The sequence below is a fragment of the Cryptotermes secundus genome, unplaced genomic scaffold, assembly GCF_002891405.2.
Source record: "Cryptotermes secundus unplaced genomic scaffold, Csec_1.0 scaffold1089, whole genome shotgun sequence".
Classification (NCBI taxonomy): Eukaryota; Metazoa; Arthropoda; class Insecta; order Blattodea; family Kalotermitidae; genus Cryptotermes; species Cryptotermes secundus.
Genome location: NW_019731997.1, coordinates 485,694 through 505,281, shown reverse-complemented (window position 1 = coordinate 505,281; position 19,588 = coordinate 485,694). Strand labels below are relative to the sequence as shown.

The following is a 19,588-nucleotide window of genomic DNA, read 5'->3' as shown; positions in this document are numbered from 1 at the left end:
CAGCTTCTTAAGAAGGCATTTCTTCCCTGGAACTAGTACATTCAGGAAGAAGTATGAAAACAAACTAGATAATACACTGTGGGCTTATCTGTGGTAAATTCTAAATCATAAATTTCAGCCTGTCTGCATGACTTTAATAAATAAATCTGAACTGAAATAAAGACGCTGTTAAATGTTCAGATTTCTTTTGAAAGAACTCTGTGGAGAATTCCTGAACATCATAATGGTCACATCCTTCACACAGCAAAATAAAATAACCATGCCTAAAAATTATTATACATTTCCTTACAAATACAAATAACACTTTACTTCTCATTTATTAACCTTATATTCATGAAAAACAGTTGCACTGTCAATGAACATCTTACACTTAACTAATTTACCCCCTAAAGAAGGTTTTTTGAAGTTAATAAACCGGACTAAAGAAGGTACTATTGCAATTCTCACATACCCGCAAACTCTTAGTACACAGAAACTGTACAAATATACAATTCTGCGCCAACATCTGAGATGGTAAAGTAACTATACTGGAGCCTTGGTACATTTTACAACCAACCAATTCCATTTCCTCCCAATACAAACAGTGGAAAATAAGAAAAAAAATTGTCATTAAATAATTTAATGATTACCTACACTTTGACAATTCAAACTATTAGTGTAATATAATAAATATATTGCCTTTCTCAACAACCAATGTGCAAAGACATTTCTAATGCAGCATTCAAAATGGGTAACAATGCACAGGTACATCCCACTCATCACAAGAATGCAGGTAAGATTTAAATATCTTCATTTTGAACACTGTATTTCTCATACAAAGTGACATTATTCTAATACATTACAATTTCTGCCACATAAGGCAATGGAAAATGACTTGGAACAACAAGAAGTGATCATGACATTTGAGGTTCTCATGGCAGTGAATATTACAGTCATCTGGGATGTGGCACCATGTTGCTAGTAGATAGGTACCAACAATGGAGGAACCTGCTGACTGCATCTTCATGGTAGAGGTAACCTGAAGCTGAAGGTATATGCTCCTCTGAAATGTTTGTACCTATCAACCAGACTACATGGCATTATATACTAGACAACTATATAACTTTTCATAGTTCTGTAGTTTAGTTGTGTGATAGTCATAGCCAATGAGAGACCGTCGCCTGTTAGAACGTGTGAACACTAGACAGTATCAGTGTGGTTATTTTATTTTCTCAACTGAAATAAGCAATCTCAACAGCACTGATGCAATTCAGTGTTCACATGGGTATCATGACCTCCTCACAGTCGCAGGACTGCACGGTCAATCAATATATCAACTGGTCCTCACAACCTGAAACAGGAGAGAGGCTTGACAGCACAAAGCACTTCTGAGACCATTTTTAAAATAGCAGATAAACAATGCACTTTTAATTAATTAAAATACAACATTTTTGTCCCTCTTATGTTAAATATCAAACTATGTAACTATACCCGTTTTAAAATGTCTCCTCTTATGCAGACATCTTCAACATACACTTTTTGGCAAGCCTTCACAAATAATTATGCAATTGAAGTCTTGTTCCTTGTACAAATTCTCTCATTACGGTATTAATGTTAATATATATAAAAATATATTTCATTTATAGACTCCTTCCTTTAAAATTTATCTTAATAAAAATGGCCTTATGTTTAGGTTTGTATTCGAAGCCATTTTCCAGAATTCATATTGTAAACAATTCTATGACATGTTAACATCAAAATCAGGAAAATGGAAACAGAATAGGGAGCATCCCATGTGCATGCATATGCCCGGCAGAGGGAATGGCAACACACCCACTAAACAAATGTAATATGTACACTCTTCTACAACGTGTATGAAATCTTGTTCTGCCACCTTTAGAAAATGCACACATACAAGTTTGATTTACATGGTTACCTTTACTGGCATAGGAAACCTGTGCCAAGTTATTGTCTGTTATTGGCAGTGTTCACACTGCTGCTCTCTTATGCCAACAAAACAGGAAAGGAAAACAAAATTCCACCTCCTGCACTATATTTAAGGAGTAGAAATGATAGTCACATTCTAAACAGGATTTAAACCCACAACCTGCAAACCAACATCCAATGAGCACTGCGCAATCTGCCAACTGGTAGTAAAGAATGTAAACACTCCATTCAATGTCCAACAGTTTTACAAGATGAATGAGAACAATGGAAATAGTTACATGACAGTGACAAATGCTGATCTGGCTGATAGCATATCTTCAGACCATTAAAAATGTAAAAATGTGAAACATGCCATTTCCTCTCCTCTTTCAGCCAAAACTTTATGTTTTGCTTGGAATTAGCTGTATGCATTGTATATTGGGATTCTCAGTGATGACTGAAGAGCTCTGAATTTGGTCTCCTGTGACATAACACAATGTGGTCCACCCAATTTCAACTGACATTCTGTCTTAAGGGTTGGTGACTCAAACAAGAAACCAGAAAAAAAAAACAGATAGCTAAGTGACCCTGATGAAGGAAGTGGTATATTCCTTTGAAATGTCTATTGACTTTCCCATGACTACACAGGATTATATCCCACAGGACAAAACATATTATATATCATAGTGTTTCTTCACTTCATGTGCCAGGCCTTAGAAGTGTTCAACTAAAGGCCGAAAATTGTGCTTTGTGGATGCATGGTCATTAAAAGTAGTAGAGAGAGAATGCAGATGTCATAACATTTCTCGAGATCTATATCAGGATTTACCATGGTTATATGACCCATACCTCGCTACAAAACCGCAGTATAGTTTAGTCCAATGAAATATTCATAAAATATGCAGAAATATTAAATTTTCTTACATGTATTGAGTCTGCTGTAATCTCCTAACTAATGAACTGTCATTTAGGATCTGTCAACAGAACTACATTTCCACAAGGCACCTCACAAAACTGAAGTATGCTCAAGAGGTGCGACTGCCAAGTGGTCACATGTACATTGTAAATAACATCCTACAGACCTGTGTATGCATCTGCATGCCAGCTGAAATTATAATACCCCAAGAATTTGTATGAAATCTGGTGAGACATCTTTACCAGTAAATACCAAAAAGATTAGGTTTTGTAGCCTGTATCCGATCTGTAACTTTATCTTCCAGGGTGAAAGGCAAATTACACAATTAGTGCTTGGCTAATAAACTAAAATGGTTGCTTTGCATGAGACTGAATAAATCATTTCATTGTTACACAAATATAAATATGGTAACAGATACAGAAATACTTTAGAATACAAACATCTTTTGGTCAGTCAGCTTCTGTGAACCATTTCATAAACTTCAAATTCACTGTACAGAATGTCTACTGAATACTCCATGCTAGAAACAAAGCAGCCCTCAACATTGTTGAAAGGGGTCAGCATCAGGTATTTTAAGATTATAGTTCCTTTGGAATGTTGGTACTTATCTACCCAAGTACACAGTGTCACATCCCAGAAGTCTTACCTTAATTTTAACCTTCATTAAGTTCTCAAGTGGTCACATAATGAACTTTGTAAGTGAAATGCCTCACTGAGAGTTTGGGATGCAATTAAAGTGATAGCAGAGTGAATTTACCGACTACACAACACGTGTTGTGTAGTCGGTAAATTCACTCTACTATTAATTAAACACACAACAGGATGCAAGAAACGATTAAAATTGCAATTACAGTGGCTGGCGATACTCTTATTCTGTAACAGCTAAGTCAGTCACATTCCTTCTACCATCCACCACAGAAATGAACTTGAAGTACATCTACTCTATGAACCGATAGAGCTATACCTCCACTCCACCATAAGTCTTCATGGCATATTGCTTAACTAATTAAGCACAGGGACATCTTTACCTGACCCTACCTTACTCTATGAACCAGGGCACACCACACCTTGCACAGGCAACATTATGGAAGAGAGACTGTCAGCAATTTTTAACTTCAAACCACTGTAGGGATAGTGGAATATCTTCTCAAATGTGGCTTCACAAAGTGTGGCATATGTGCCAGCATTCTGGAGGAACTTGCAGCATCCATCTCCAAGACAGAATCAGTTAATAGCTACCAGAATATAGTGTCACAACCCACAATTTCTTTTCACTACAACTTTTGAGAACCAGCAGGACAGCACACAAACACAACTGTAGAATGATGTGAAAGTGTAAGACTTTGGTTTCTTCTTAGGAAACTGTGACAAGAAATTCAGAGAGAAATCTAAAGCTAGTTGACCCAGATGGGCTGGTCACATTAGGGCAGATACAGAGCCTATTAAAATCAGCCAGTAATAAATCTGAAAAGGGGATGTTAAAAGAGATCAAAAACTAAGGTAGGTGAATGGCATTAAGAAAAATGGAAGCAAAAACATGCATCAAGAGCAGTGATGGAGGCTCTTGACCTGGTGGTGTCATTTTCATCTTACATAATTTACATGACAGCGTGCCTGAAACATTAACTTGAGCTACGCAAAATTCATAGATGACAGCTATAGACAGTGTCACCTAACTTTGAACAAGGACCTGCATTCCTAGTCAAATCCTGCGCATAGCTTGTGGTGGGAGGGCTTTCTTAACACTCGTTCTTCCACTTTCACTGACACCTCGTGTTTCATTGAAACTATCCTATCCTCTTTTCGAAGAACATATTACAATACAAACATATTGCCACTCGTCATACAAAGAAAAATACGTTTAATGTGTATTACTAATTTATACCTATACCCTGACCTAATTTCTTACTCACTATGTATGATTTAAGTGCACAAGGAAACTGATGTTTTTAAACAGATGATAGAAAAACTGTAAGTATAACCTGCTTCGAGGGTGCCTTACAAACAACTGGCCACCTGTCACTTCTCAAACCCTCGAACCCACCCCCTTGTCTGAAATTTTTCTTCTGCGCATTCAAGGTTACTCTTGGCCTTGTTTGAAGTTACGTGACAGTTGCTATAACCTACTGCTGTGACGAGCTACATCAATCAGCATTACTGTCATTCGTGCAGTTTCTTAAGTGGTTTGAAATAAACTACTACAGGTAAAGACCAGGGAACCAAGCATCGGACAATGCATAGGCAAAATACAAATTTGACAATTCAGATGACAGTCTTCTGGTGACACCATGTAGTCTGGTAGATAGGTACCACCTGCTTCCATCTTCAGAGTAAAAGTCTTCAACCCTGACAAATGGGTACCTTTCGAAGGCAACCCAAGAACTGCACAAAGTGAAACCAAAAATTATCTTGAACATTCTGCATAACCAAAACTCCATTTCAGTGATAATGATTCAGAGAGACCCACTGCATCCATCTTCACAGTAGAAGATAAACACAGCAGGTTCCTCCAAAACACTGGTAGCCTTCTGCCAACTACATAGCATCACATCCCAGGAGGCCCCAATCTTCATTATTTTAGCAACTTATTTTCTGTCATATAAAAATTTCCATTCGATTCAGTCGGCCTCAAAGCCCAGACCACCACCTTGGGAACCCTTAACCCTCTACAGCACTGCGACAATTGTTTGCATACCATTTAGTTTAATGTTAAGTAACACATCTAATCTGCATAGTTCATTTGTGCAGTTCGCTTAGTTCTCATAAAAAAAGCAAGTACTTCCATGAACAACACTGACTGACTGATCTTTATAACTGGGCTGTGGTGCACTTTCTTCTAGAGAAGAAACAAGTTCTGTAATAATCATTCAAACAGCTTTATATGATAAAAGTTTACTATTAGTTGCACTTTCTTAAAATGATCTGTTATAAAGGACAGTAGAGAGTTCTGGGTTCAAGTGAAACAATACTGTTACATGAGGGCTCAAAGCCAGAATAGAAGGTCATTGCTAGGCAATGGCTCTGGAAACATGTCTCCTTGGCAACGGATATGTGCACACAACATCAGAAGAGCTGCTGGAAGCGGTGTTTCCTATGCAGTCTACACCGAGACTATATAACAAGGCCCAATGGGACAAGTTGGTTAGTAGAAAGGATTGTTGAGTGAGTCTCCAAGCATTCACTACTCGCCAATGTTGGAGAGACATGGCAAGGAGGCAGATATTGGCTAGGGGTTGCAGCCATGAAGAGTCAGTGTGAGCCAGCCTCAGTCAGCAAGGACCGGAGCCGTGGCACAAAAATGCAGAGGAATCTACGGCATTGAGTGCATGTCATAGTTAATTGTAAAGAGGGTGAATTAGTATTAGCACTATAATTACATGTAGTTACAAGTTATGCATCTTCAATAAACCCAATTACAAATCCAAACCCTGTGTTCAGTCATGAACATGTGACAATATAAGCCCTGGATGGACATTAACGTCTTCTGGGATGTAACACTGAAGAGTGGTAAGCAGATGCCAACATTTCAAAATACCTGCTGCTTCCGTCTTCATGGCAGAAGTGTGTCCCTCAAGGTCAGGCAGGTATTCATCCTCTGGACCTATCTATGAGATTATGCAGTGCCACATCCTGGAAGATGGTAATCTTTTTCACATTCAGAATTTTGAGAACTTCAAATCTGAAACCCCAGAGGTCTCTCAGTCTCTTTGGCAGTCAGCTCAGCAGCAATACATTTCACATCCTTCTGGGTGTCCTGGGAGAAGGTAAGTAGAGGTACAGCTCCATGCATTCCCAACTTTGGCATTGTGTAGAGGTGAGTGGTCAGCTTCATGACGCAGCCACTTTATCCTTGGGGAAAGATTCCCTGGTACCCACTGGACAGGAGACTGGGTGGGACCCAGAGCTAGTCTGGATACTTTGAAGAAGAGAAAAATCTCTTTTGTCTCTGCTAGGAATCAGACCCCAAACCTCTGGTCATCCAGCCCACAGCCTCTCACTACAATGACTGAGCTATCCTGGGATTCTCTCTGTCCTTCTAGAGGATATGATGATGGCACTTTGAAATATGAAACAACCTCTTTCTTTAAAATCCTTTACAAATTCTCTATCCACAACCCATCCTCATCACATTCAACACTGCTGAGTAATTTATGCAACTGACAAGTTAACAAGATCTCCACTTACAGAATTGCCTGTCCCACTTGAAGAATGTTAATTACTCTGAATTACGAAAAACTGTTATTTATACCAAATTAATTGAAGTTTCTTGTCGTGATCTGGAATTAAACTAAAGCACAACCCACAGTGATAATAAGTTGGGATATGTATGCACAGTGCACCAATTCTGCAGCATTTGCTCAATATTATTTTAATTATCTCAGTAACTGTAAGACTTGTAGGGCAATGCTGGGAATAAAATGTGTTTCATTTATCTCTACTTTTGTTCAAAACAAGTCAATCTCGTAAGTATTTAGTGAGTTACATTTTAAATGGGTGCAGAAATGCACATAGGTCTTCATATAAAGAGTCCAGTACTGTTGTGTCTAATTTAACCAGAAGACTGATGTGCTAACATATTTCAGGAAAACTCCAAAGCATCAAATTTCATGAAAATCCATCCCATATTCTTGAATAGTTACATGGAGACAAAGCAATGCTAATTTTTCATTGCAAACACACCAAAAACAAGAAAATGTGGTCAACTGATGGAAGACCTAATGCACTGCCATCTAGGGAAGAATCAACTGTTGATATGAGCGTTACAAAGCTTTGTGCATGAAGGGTCCAAACGTAACGGTATAACTGCCTCTGTGCATAAGCACACTATGAAAACATGAAGGAAAATCTCCCACATTCTTAATTTCAACAGAAGACAACAGACATAGATGATCAGCTCCATACACCAGCTGGTTTACACCCTTCCACAAGGAACGAGTCCCTGGAACCCATTAAAAAGGAGGGTGAGTCACAGCTGGTCTTGACTTGATATTGAAGAGAAAAATCCTACCACAGCCAGGAACTGAACCCCAGTTGTAAATCCAAGAGCCAGTCAATTTACTGAATGAATTCCCATTTATTACCAGTGGGATAGGTTGACTCTGTTATTGCACACACACACACACCTTTGTTTGATTATACAAAAAGTATGCTAATCTCCTTGAAAATGTACATGTTTTTATGATCTACTGTTCACCATTAGCTGATAATTTCACCTGTTTATATCATAAATATTACATGATTACAAAACACCACCTCATTCATAGAGCTTTCAAACTTGGAGAGAGAACCTAGTCATCACAGCTGCTAAATCACATTACTAATTTGGAATCATGGTGACACGTATGTATGTATGTTAACTCCAGAGCCTTGAATTAAGTGGCCAAGTCTATGCCACCTGGTCTACTCAACAAAAAAATAAACAAGTGGTGATTCAGATGTCATAGATAAAAATCAAAACAACTTTGTTTTAAAAAGGAAGGGGGGTAAAAATCTGGATAGTAAGCACCAGAGGAAGAAGGCTCTTAAAGACAGCATGAGAGCATTCAAGTTCCCACTCTGTATCTTTCCCTGTTACATCTGCATATAGCACATAATAATTTTAAAAACCAGAAACATAAATTGTTCAAAACCAGAAAGCAGAATGCACTCACACAATCATACAACACCATGCTTCACCTTTCCTGAAATTCTCCATGTCCAAACAGGCACGTAAAATGCACCTCAGCCATCTATCTGTAGAATTTGTATCAAATGGCTATGTACAAAATCTCCAGCTACACTTTCGTCCACCAAGAAATTTCTTGCCACATATTGAGAGATTTTTAGAGAGACGGATTATCAAACTTTGCACCCCTCGTGATCATGATATCGTCATATGAGCTTTCTTGATGCAGTTCCAACACTACATGTTTCTTCAACACAAGGAGTGTGTAGAACTTCTGGGCCACCTGAAAATCAGAACATAAATATCAATCTACAGGGTTTTGTCCCCATTTTAATTTATCAGGCACAATTCCTTGTGCATTTTCATTTTCCTGAATGCTGGAAGATCATAACAACACAATGCCCCCATCTTGGTCATCACTAATTCCAATGCATACATCATACTTTTCTTCAGTCACATATTCTGAGGAGCACACACATGCCCACAGACAGAGAAATACATTGTGTTCAGTGACAGAGGAAACCTGGCAGCAGCATACAGCAGACACAACTTTTCTCACAGATTGCTGCTGTAACTGCTGAGAGCTGAATGAGTCATTAACACTGATAAACATGCACCATCAGGTGGTCTGATCTTGTCACTGCAGTAAGTTGCATTAATAGTCAGTCTTTGTTAGCGGTGTCAATAGGCAGTCGACATTTATACTGAAATAAAGTTCACTATTGAACAGCATGTTTACTGTTGAAACTTTCAAGGAAAAAATTACAGAAAATGTATCCGTAAGTTTTGTTGTAAATATCCTGACTCCCCAGTTCCCACAAAGTTGTGTGTATCCAAGCTTGTGAAGAAGTGGCAGGCCACAGGTGCAGCATGTGACATACAGAAGCAATCGAAGAGGACTGTGCTGAATGAAGAAAAGGTTCAGGCTATTGAGGCACGACTACGGATCAGTCTTCAAAAATAGTTAAGACACTTAGCAAAGGAAACCGGTGTTTCGATAGGATCTGCTTTCATCGCCACAAAATTAATCAAATTTCACCCATATAAAATAACAGTAATCAAATAAGCTGAAACAAAAAGATTATGCAGCAAGAATTCGTTTTTGCAACTGGCTGCTGTAAAATGTGCATGATGGATCATGGATCCACAGCTTCTCTTCATGACTGATGAAGAGTGGTTACATGTTAGCGGCCATGTCAATGCACAAAATGTAAGAATATGGAGCAATGAAAATCCTCACACTACACAGCAAGTGCCATTACATAGTGAAAAGGTGGGNNNGGGGTGTAAGTCCACAGCAAATCTTTGACCCCTTATTTTTACATGAAACCGTGAACTCTGACCACTATGTTAACGATATACTGAATCCGTTCTTCAATCAGCTGACTGCTGAAGAAAGACAATATGGGTATTTTCAGCAAGACAGTGCTACAGCACATAGGCCTAATGGAACCATGGTTGCAACACGTGGAGTCTTTGAAGACAGAATAATCAGCAGAGGACTGTGGCCTCCCAGATCTGCAGATCTCAGTTTTTGCGATTTTTATCTTCGGGAAAACTTAAAGGGAAAAGTCTATAAGAATAATTCTCGCAGTGCTGAAGCTCTGCAGAATGAAAGAACATGTGTAACTGGTTCAATTACCATGGACCAACTTCAGAAAGTGTCACATAATTTATTTATGCGAAGCATGTTTGCAAGGAGAAGGGGTCACCTTCAGCACCTGTTATAAAGCACAGTAAGTCTGTGTTATCTTTTTACAGTATTCTTATAAATGTGTGCATGTATAGAAACTGATATGAGGGAATCAGTGACATGACTGCACTCTTGCTAGCGGGGAAGGGCACAGCAGTCGCGGAAAAACGTTCCATCCACTCTACGCTGCTGTCAGGTTTCCTCTGCAGCTGAACACTGTATGACAAACAGTTTCCTTCATGTCCTTTAGATGTTTGTATTTCCCTTGATCACGCCATCTCTTACTGTGTGAGGAAAATGCGCTACTATACTGATATATACGTTGGGCATTTTCCATTATCTCATTCTGCTTAAAGAAATACATTGCTCTGGATGCCGGCACTGCTTCCATCATCAGGTAAAGACACGAAACCTAATCTGTTGAGCTGATTATATGGAACCAATTGTCTTCTTATCCCTAGACTGGAAACAAAACCAGACCCACTTCCCAAAAGTTGTTTCTTTAACCAAACTGAGATGATGAAAAATGCCCAGTTTGTGTTCAGCACTGGTCTTCCAAAATTTCTCTTCCTTTGCAGCAAATGACTTCAGAGCATATGGTTCTCCCCATCCTCTGAACATTTATATATTCTTATATATTAAATCTTCACTCTGGCTTTGACTTCACAAGACATGTATGAACAATATTGCACAGAAATTTCAACTTCCGCTGCAAATCGGGGGCCTCCTCCCTTAATGTCAATAAGGGACATAATTTAATGCCTTCATTCCACTATCTGAGGGTAGCCATTTAATGGGTTCTGTCAGAACCGCCATATTTGACCAAGGTTGTGTAATAATACTGTCACAATCAGATGAGATATTTCTCCCTGAGAATAACTTTAAACCCATTCATTTTTCCTTTTGCAATTCCTTGGGCATATATAGATCATGCAAGGCATCGTGTTACTGTGGAACATTACAAACCACCAGTACACTAAAAAAGTCATTGGACTGGAAGATAAGCCACCAGAAGGGTTAAATGAAGTGAAATTGTCACTGGTGCCTGGCACTCTTCAGTTACAAACACATCATGAAGCAACATGGCAGCATGATTTTGAACACCACTACACAAGCCAGCATACATTTAATGCCTCAAATTCATGGTGATACGGTAACTTTTGCTAAGTACAAGTGGCCATACTGTGAAGAACACTGTACTCAACAGCTGATTACCTGTTTCCTGTTGTTCCGATGTACCATTTCAGACAAGAACAGCTTGTCGCTGCGCGTGAGTTTGCTCTTCACTATGTGGTACATGTGGCCAGCACGCTTGTTGAGAACTCGCTCCTCAAACTGCTCATACGTCTCATCCACTTGCTGTTCCTCGGGCTGAAAGCCAAAATCATCATTAGTCTTGAATGACATGAGGTACATGCACAATGAAACTCACTTTTCCAACCGAAACCATGGAAAAAAGTCCCATACATTAAACCTCTCCAAATCCCTCATATGCTTCCCCCTTTAAATGTAATTTCCTATTTCCTTCTTCTCATCTAGTTCACTGTTTTCCAAATGGTGTTATGCAAAGCAAAAATAAGGATTCTGCAAAGAAAGTTTGTTATAATATATATTGTGACGCATTTGCGCTATGCAGGACACCCCCTCCAGCGGTGACATACCCATCTTCAGGGTAGGGGTGAGTTAGGTAAGGATAATGATCAGGTTATACAGGCAGGTTGCAAGAAAGGTGTGTACTCAGATCCGTACACGGGAAGGGGAAAGGAAAGTCTAGTCCAAACACAAACAGAGGATTTGGGGGGGTGACTTTTCCCTCTCCCCCACCTGTAAATCTGACATGCCCATATAACCTGACCATATCCTTACAAAACTTACCCCTACCCTGAAGATGAAGGCTAATGTTCTGCTGAAACAATGATATCCACCTACAATACTACATGCTGCAACAACCCCACAATCTCAACAAAACAGAGGTGTGGGACAATCTAATCATGTTCACTGCTCGCTAAGAATTCAGTGCTGAAGGGAACGCACAAACTATGCAGACAGCACTCACCGGTCCAACTGATGCTGGGAATTCATAGTCCTCATTCCACGGCGTGGCCACCCCTCTTTCCGAAATGGCACCTGGTGTCTGTGCAGGCGGATGTTGGTCATCATAACCCATGTTGGCCATCAGGGGATTATTCTGTGATATAACACAACGTACATCTTTATGAATTTACAGCACCATGTGACGTCCACAGAAAACACCAGGATTGGCAGAGGTGAGCATGGTCCCACCAACATTTTACTGTGACACATCCAATGCATTTTGCAAACTGTAACTCAATAAACCGTCCCTGAACTACCTGTTGTCACCATGACCCAAGGAAGTCACAGCATGAGAATCATTTCATGTTTTGTGACATCATCCTACAGTACCAACTGTCACTTCTGCCCTTATCTTCTATGTAAAAAGCAACTTCAAAACTAACTCCTTCGTTCTGTAACCTGCCAAGTGGCAGCTCAGAGACGCAGCTCCCAAGTTACATACTGAAGATGTGACAAAGTTCTGCCTGGTCAGTGCTATCACATATCTCAGGGGGCAGTGAGAGATGAAAGAAGCAATGGAGGACTGATGATAAGCATCAAAGAACTGAAGAAATTGCATCTCAACACCACTTCATCCACCAAAAATCTCACACAATTCACCTGGGATCGAATCCCAGGCTCAGCAGTGAGAAGGTGATGTCTAGCCACCTGAGCCCCAGCATGTCCTTATATAGAAACATTTATGCAGACATGGCACCACTGTTTACATGTTCAAGGTTCTGTTTCATTTATGGCTCTGGATTTGACATGATCTTTCTTAGAGTGCAGGATCAAAGAATGCACCAGTAACTGTAAACTGCAAATGTCATATTTCAGTGGCAACACCATTATTAACATAAAGGTATTGCCAAATAAAGTATCTAATAAGTAAAACCACAACTTTTGGTATCTCTCTTTCTCCACTGTGCTTGGTGTCCACTCAGGAAAAAGGTAAAATTGTTCCTGTGCTTAATTAGTTAAGCATTATGCACATGAAGGCATTGGGGGAGGGTGCAGGAATAGCTCCACCTTCCTTGACCTCAGCACGAGATGGAGTTGAGCAGTCAGCTTCATGCTTCTGCTGCTTTACCCTCAGGTAAAGAGCACACAGTACCCATATGACAGGAAGCTGCATGGGCCCCAGAGTCTGTCTAGGTTGTGAAGATGAGAAAATTACTGTACCGCTGAAAATCAAACCTGAGCAGACCAGCCCGTGACCTGTTGCTATACCAACTGAACTATCCTGGCTCCTAAGGGCCGTGCCATAGCTCAAGCGGTTGTCACTGGCTTCCCACCACGGCGATCCGGGTTCGATCCCGGGTCTGGTCAAGTGGGATTTTTGGTGGACAAAGTGGCACTGGGGCATGTTTTCTCCAATTACTTCAGTTTCCCCTGCCACTCTTCATTCCATCAACTGCTCCACAATCACCCTCACCTATCATCTGGGGCTGGTACAATAGGCCAGAAGTGGCCGCAGTACAAGGCACTTAGTACCACCCCACTAGCAACAAAAAAAAAATAAAAAAAAATCCTGGCTCCTATATTTATTAAAGGCACTTCCCATTTTATGCATTACAGCTATACAGGTGATTTTCAGGATTGCAACTCCCCATGTACGAGAGTCGCTCATATAAACATTAGACACATTTTACTTTTCTGCATCCATAAGCCTTTACCAGCTATACCATTACTTACTGCGCAGCTTTCTGCCCCTTTCATGATTTCTGGAGAATAAAGTTTCATGATTAGCATATTACAGTGAAGATTCAAAAAGCTTCTTCAATGTTTCTGTGGGTGGAACTGCACAGTACTTACTGGCTGACACCCAACACTAAAATCAGTTAAGGAAGCCCACATATCAACACTATTATACTAGCCCTTAGCAATACACACATTCTCAGTGCCAATGCCACTACACTAGCATGTAGCAATACACACATTCTCAGTGCCAATGCCACTACACTAGCCCTTAGCAATACACACATTCTCAGTGCCAATGCCACTACACTAGCATGTAGCAATACACACATTCTCAGTGCCAATGCCACTACACTAGCATGTAGCAATAAAATCAAATTACAGCAGTGGTACAATCATGAAACTGAACATCACATTCCAGTTTAATGTCAATTTCAAATAAAGAAAACAAGGACCTGCAGGCACTGGGCAAACAAGCAGTTTCAATATACAGTTTAGGCTGTGTCACACAAGTGCATGAAGTACATCTGTTGCAACGAACGTACTTTATGACGGACGTTGCTGAGGACACCACACAGTTCCAGAATGCGGTGCATAGTTTTTTGTCTGCAATGGAGCCAGAAGAAAGCGTAGCATTCACCTCTCGTTTATTTCTACAATGGACGTCACGACGTTTGTTACAACAGACGCATCTTGTGCGCTCGTGTGGCCCGAGCCTTAAGGTTCAGCTGTGGGAGTAGTCATTCTGATTACTGAACTGAGGAAATCTTAAATGGGGATAACTTAACAAGGGACAATGAACCTGAATGTTAAACAGGAGCAACCCTTAAACTTAGGAACATTAACTGGGGGTTTCACTGCAGTCAATTGGTGGCAACAGACAAAAAGGACTCACCACATCATAGCCCATGTTCTCCATATGGGGCAGCTGTTCTTCTGGCAGTTGCTGTATTGGTGCTGGTGTCTGGGGAGGCACCTGCTCAACAGCTGTGCTAAGAGGCTGCTGAGGCAGGGGTTGTGCTGCTGGTGTCATGGGGGGTACCAGAGACTGTTCATGTTGCTCCAACAGAGAGTGCACCTGGTCGAGAGATTTCGTTGAGATCTCTTAACAAAATACTTCTGAATGGTTATATATCAAAACATTCTCAAACAACACACGCAGACCCCATTTCATGTAATGTAATATAATATGCCTGGCTCATGGATATTCTCTTACTTCCAAGTGTCACACAACACATTACAATTCACATTAATCTGATATGAGCTGGTAACAAAAATCCATCACTCGCTGAGATTAAACAAACCAACACTGTCCAATCTCACCAGCAGTACATATACATATATCGTATGGGGAAGAAGATACAGTTGCACGCATCTTTAACCTACATACTAGGCAAAGAGTGGTCAGCTTCCTTCCCTGGCCACTTTACTCCTGGCTGATAAACCACCAGGTATCCAATGAATAGCAAGCTGGGTGGTCACCAGAGATGAACTATATGTTGCTAAGATGAGAAAATCTCTATCTTTGCTGATTATATATGGTTCTCCAACATGTAACCCAGGCACTACTGAATCAACTGTCTCAGAATAGCATCTTGTACCATACAAAACTGGTTTCGTATGATCTTTTAGAGAACCCATCTCCACTACATATTAAGGTCAGACATACCAGCAATGAGAGACAACATAAAGAGTATGTGAAACACCACAACCAACCTCCTGCTAGGAATGCTTCAAGAGCAGTTCGAGCCCTGCAAGAGGCAACTTTACAGACGCATGTCACAGAGATTCTGCCTGTGAATGAAATGAGCAGAAGCAGCTAGGCATCCACAATATGCTCAGACTTCTGCTTAGAAGTCAATGTTCTAGTACACGTAATTCATAATTACTTTAACCACTATCGTCTCTCCAAATGGCAGTCTGCCCAAACAACAGTACCAAGTTTAAAGGGCATTTTGAAACTCAGTCCCAGAGTGTGCTATTGTTTCAGTTTGTCAGTAACAGATGGCAGCATTATGACCTTCTGTGGCCTTTGACTGAGGAATGCATTTTATTTATTGCCGCACACTAAAGAACAAGAAATAAGGTAACTGCTATTCAACTGTAGATGCAAGGAAATGCAGCATGCAACTTAGAACACTCCTAAGAAAACGAGATTCAGAAACCTCTGTTTCCGTCTTCAGATGAGAAGGATGCGGAGGAATCTACTAATCTGGGTCCATTCAAAAGAACTCTGTCACTCAACCTCCACATTTCAAGCAAGAAATGTGAATGGTGCAATATCTGCAGTCATTTTCCATCGTGTGAGAGAGAGGAAAAGCAGTACTGATGTTACAGTATACGCCACATTCTTACGTTTAGAAGTCAGAAGGTAGAAAAAGTGGGAAGACAGAGTGAGATGGCTGGGAGTTGCAGATGATGATTTCCGAGAGTTGAGAATGGAGATGTGGAGGTAAAAGGTAAACAGCGAACACTACACCTGTCATGAAGGAGGCTAAAGTTATTAAGAGGACTGAAGAGCCAAGGAGTATGCAAGAGCAAGACACCATACCAACCCGACATGCAATCACAGTGAACACACATATCTACCTGATCTGGAGGTATCTGTGGCATTTCCACATCCATGGGGAGTGGCATAGGGGTGGCAGGGGGCACTAGACCTGGTGTGGCAGGAGGCAAACCTGGAGTTGGGGGTGGAATTCCAGGGGTTGGAGGAGGGAGTAAGGGTGCCGGAGTTGGAGCAGGGGTGGGCACCATGCCTGCCAACTGAACAGCGTCAANGAGGGGTGGGGGGTGGGGGGAGAGGAGTAGGAGCCATAAACTGCTGCAGATCCACCTGGTCCGCCGGGGGCAGGTCACCCTGTGGCTCTGTTAGTTTCTTGTTGACCTTGAGAGAGAGAAAAAAAAGGGATTAGTATTTGCTTAACTGTAGCAGGAATATAAAGCATCCATAACTGTACTTTCAACCAGCCTTCATGTTAGCTCTTTCTGTGATGAGGCCTTTTGTTAATTTAAAATAAAAAATTGTCAATAGCCATATACATACATCTGTACCCTAACCTTACCTTACCTAACCTATCAAAGCATGTAGATTTACATCTGTAGCACAGAAAGGTTTACTAAACAGTCTGCTACAGAAACAAATGCAATAGGTAAACTTCATTTCCAAGAAGTTACACTCAGTTTCAAGTACATATCCAGATCTCAAGGTAACATTAAGTTACAGAAATTCTTCTTCCAAATTAAGAACTGAATAGAACATTTAAAATGCAGACCACATTTCTGTTTTTTCTTTGTACAAATCATACAAAGTGAATGTACACATAATGGGGAGACAATATCTATTTGTGCAAATGTTTCAGCTTCAAACTACGTACAGATTTCAACAAACCTTGGTACTGCATGACATTACACTAAAGTGTTGTCAGCCAAATATAATTTTGGTTTACAGCAATCAAATCTACCATCTACTTTAACAAAGCTCAATTAAATGTTACAAATTTACCTTAAAAAGTACATAATTTAAAAAAAATGGTACAGGCTATAAAATGAGCTTCATAAATTGTACTCAAATATTACTAGAAAGATGAAATCTAGACAAGGTGTGTGTGGGAGGGGGGAGAAATGAGAATCATATAGACTAAATAATTACACCTGATTACCTGAAAACAGCAGAAACCATTACACTTAAAATCTGAGGCTACACTGCAAAATGCACTGAATTTATATATTAGAAGTTAAATATACCTCCAATGATTTTTAAAACTGAATGTAATTCTGAAAAGTACAAGGGTTGTTCTGAAAGTAACCTCTGGTTAGCTGTTAACAAAACAATGAGAACAAGAAAATTTATTATATACAAAAAATACACACACTTAAGCTACTTCTCAATGAAGTCACCAACGGAACTGTGGCACTTGTCATATCGAGGAAAAAGTTTTTGTATGCCTGTGTCAAAAAAGAGCTCAGCTACGTTTTGACACCTTTCATCAACTTCTCACTATTGTCGAAGCGCTGTCGAAGTCAACCAGTTCTTCAGGTAGGTAAACATACAGTAGTCGCTCAGAGTGAGCTCAGGGCTGTAAGGAGCACAGTCAAACTCCCAGTTGAAATGCTCCAGCAATGCTTGGCTGCAAGCACCAGCATTCAGACGCACATTGTCATGGATGACCACTGCAACAGAGGTCAGCTTTCCATGCAGTTTGTTCTGAATGGACAGCCCCACACTGCTTTTTAGTATTTCGAAATACACTTGTGAAGTTATTATGGTCCCTCATTGCATGAATTCCACAATCAGCACTCTCTTCCTCTCCCAGAAAACAACTGCCATCAGCTTTCTGGCAGAAAACATTTATTTAAACTTCTCAGCTTGTTTGGTGAATGTGTGTGCATCCACTGCTTTCACTGCTCACTGGTTTCAACATTCACAAATGAAATTCATGTTTCACCACCTGGTACTTGTATGATGTGAATGAGAAATTCACTGCCATCTTTGTGGCATCATTTGAAAAAAGTCAAAATCAATGTCATTCTCTGCATTTTGTGCATACCTGTGAGCATTCTGGAACCCATCTTGCACAAAACTTGTGACAGTCTAGCCTAAATGTGATAATCTTGTTAAGAACAGCGCGTGAAATTTGTGGAAATTCACGCAACAGTTCTGCAATTGTGAAGCGGTCATTTACACGTCTTTTCAGGTGAACACTCTGAACAAGATCACTCACTACAGATGGCTGACCACATCACTCTTTATCGTGAACATTCGTTGCCTATCTTTGAACATTCTACACCACTGCCTTACAGTTCCTTCATTCATTATATTATAGCCACAAACAGCACGACTCATGATGGATTTCCGCAGCACTCATGATTTTAGCATGAAGAAAGCAAATAACAGTTCAACTTTCACAGTTGGTGGGATTATCAACCACAGCACACATCATAACTCACTCTGAAGAGACAAGCACAAACACTAGGTGACCAGTTATGCGATTGTTTACAGGCAATCATGTGATGCTACCTCACATGTGTGAGCTCTCCTCCATTCTTACATTAGCTGCCTAAAATAAATGGAGGTTGCTTTCCAAACAGCCCTTGTACATTGCTTTAAAACCCATTCATCTGATATTTTGACTTACATTCTGGAGGTAAGAGAGAAATAAAAAACACAATGTCATTCTCAAAACAGTATCTGTGGAGTACTGCAATGGTCTCTTCAGTCCAGCATCTTAATTGTTTTAACCCTTTGACGCGGTAATTTAAATTCCGCGGCTGCGTCTCCTGCGGTAATATATTCAGCCGGCCATTTAAATTTTGCTCGAAAATGATTTATTCATCATTGTTCTTAAATTCTATGAGATAGGAACATGAAACTTTCACTAAAATGATCTTAAAAGGTGGTTTTATAACCTTACCTTATAATATGAGCGCCCTTTATATCTTCAATGGAAGCAGGTTTTTTAGTATTTGAGCAGTGAATGGTACGCCTTGAAGCATGAAACTTTCACTAAAATGATCTTAAAAGATGGTTTTTATAACCTTACCTTATAATATGAGCGCCCTGTATCTCGGTAATGGAGGCAGTTGGTTTAGTAGAAGGAAGGCCTTGAAGCATTCGTATAACCCAACGGTGCCTCAC

General features: G+C 40.1%; 1 protein-coding gene across 1 annotated transcript in view; it reads right to left on the bottom strand.

Annotated features, from left to right (window-relative positions):
- Positions 1 to 298: 298 nt before the first annotated feature.
- LOC111867500 (double-strand-break repair protein rad21 homolog) overlaps positions 299 to 19,588 on the bottom strand; it is a 28,083-nt gene continuing 8,793 nt past the window's right edge. Inside the window, 6 exon segments of the mRNA XM_023857439.2 lie at positions 299 to 8,769; positions 11,395 to 11,550; positions 12,236 to 12,367; positions 14,846 to 15,028; positions 16,540 to 16,733; positions 16,735 to 16,837. Of these exon segments, the coding sequence (XP_023713207.1) occupies positions 8,644 to 8,769; positions 11,395 to 11,550; positions 12,236 to 12,367; positions 14,846 to 15,028; positions 16,540 to 16,733; positions 16,735 to 16,837 (894 nt within the window). The 3' untranslated portion in view covers positions 299 to 8,643.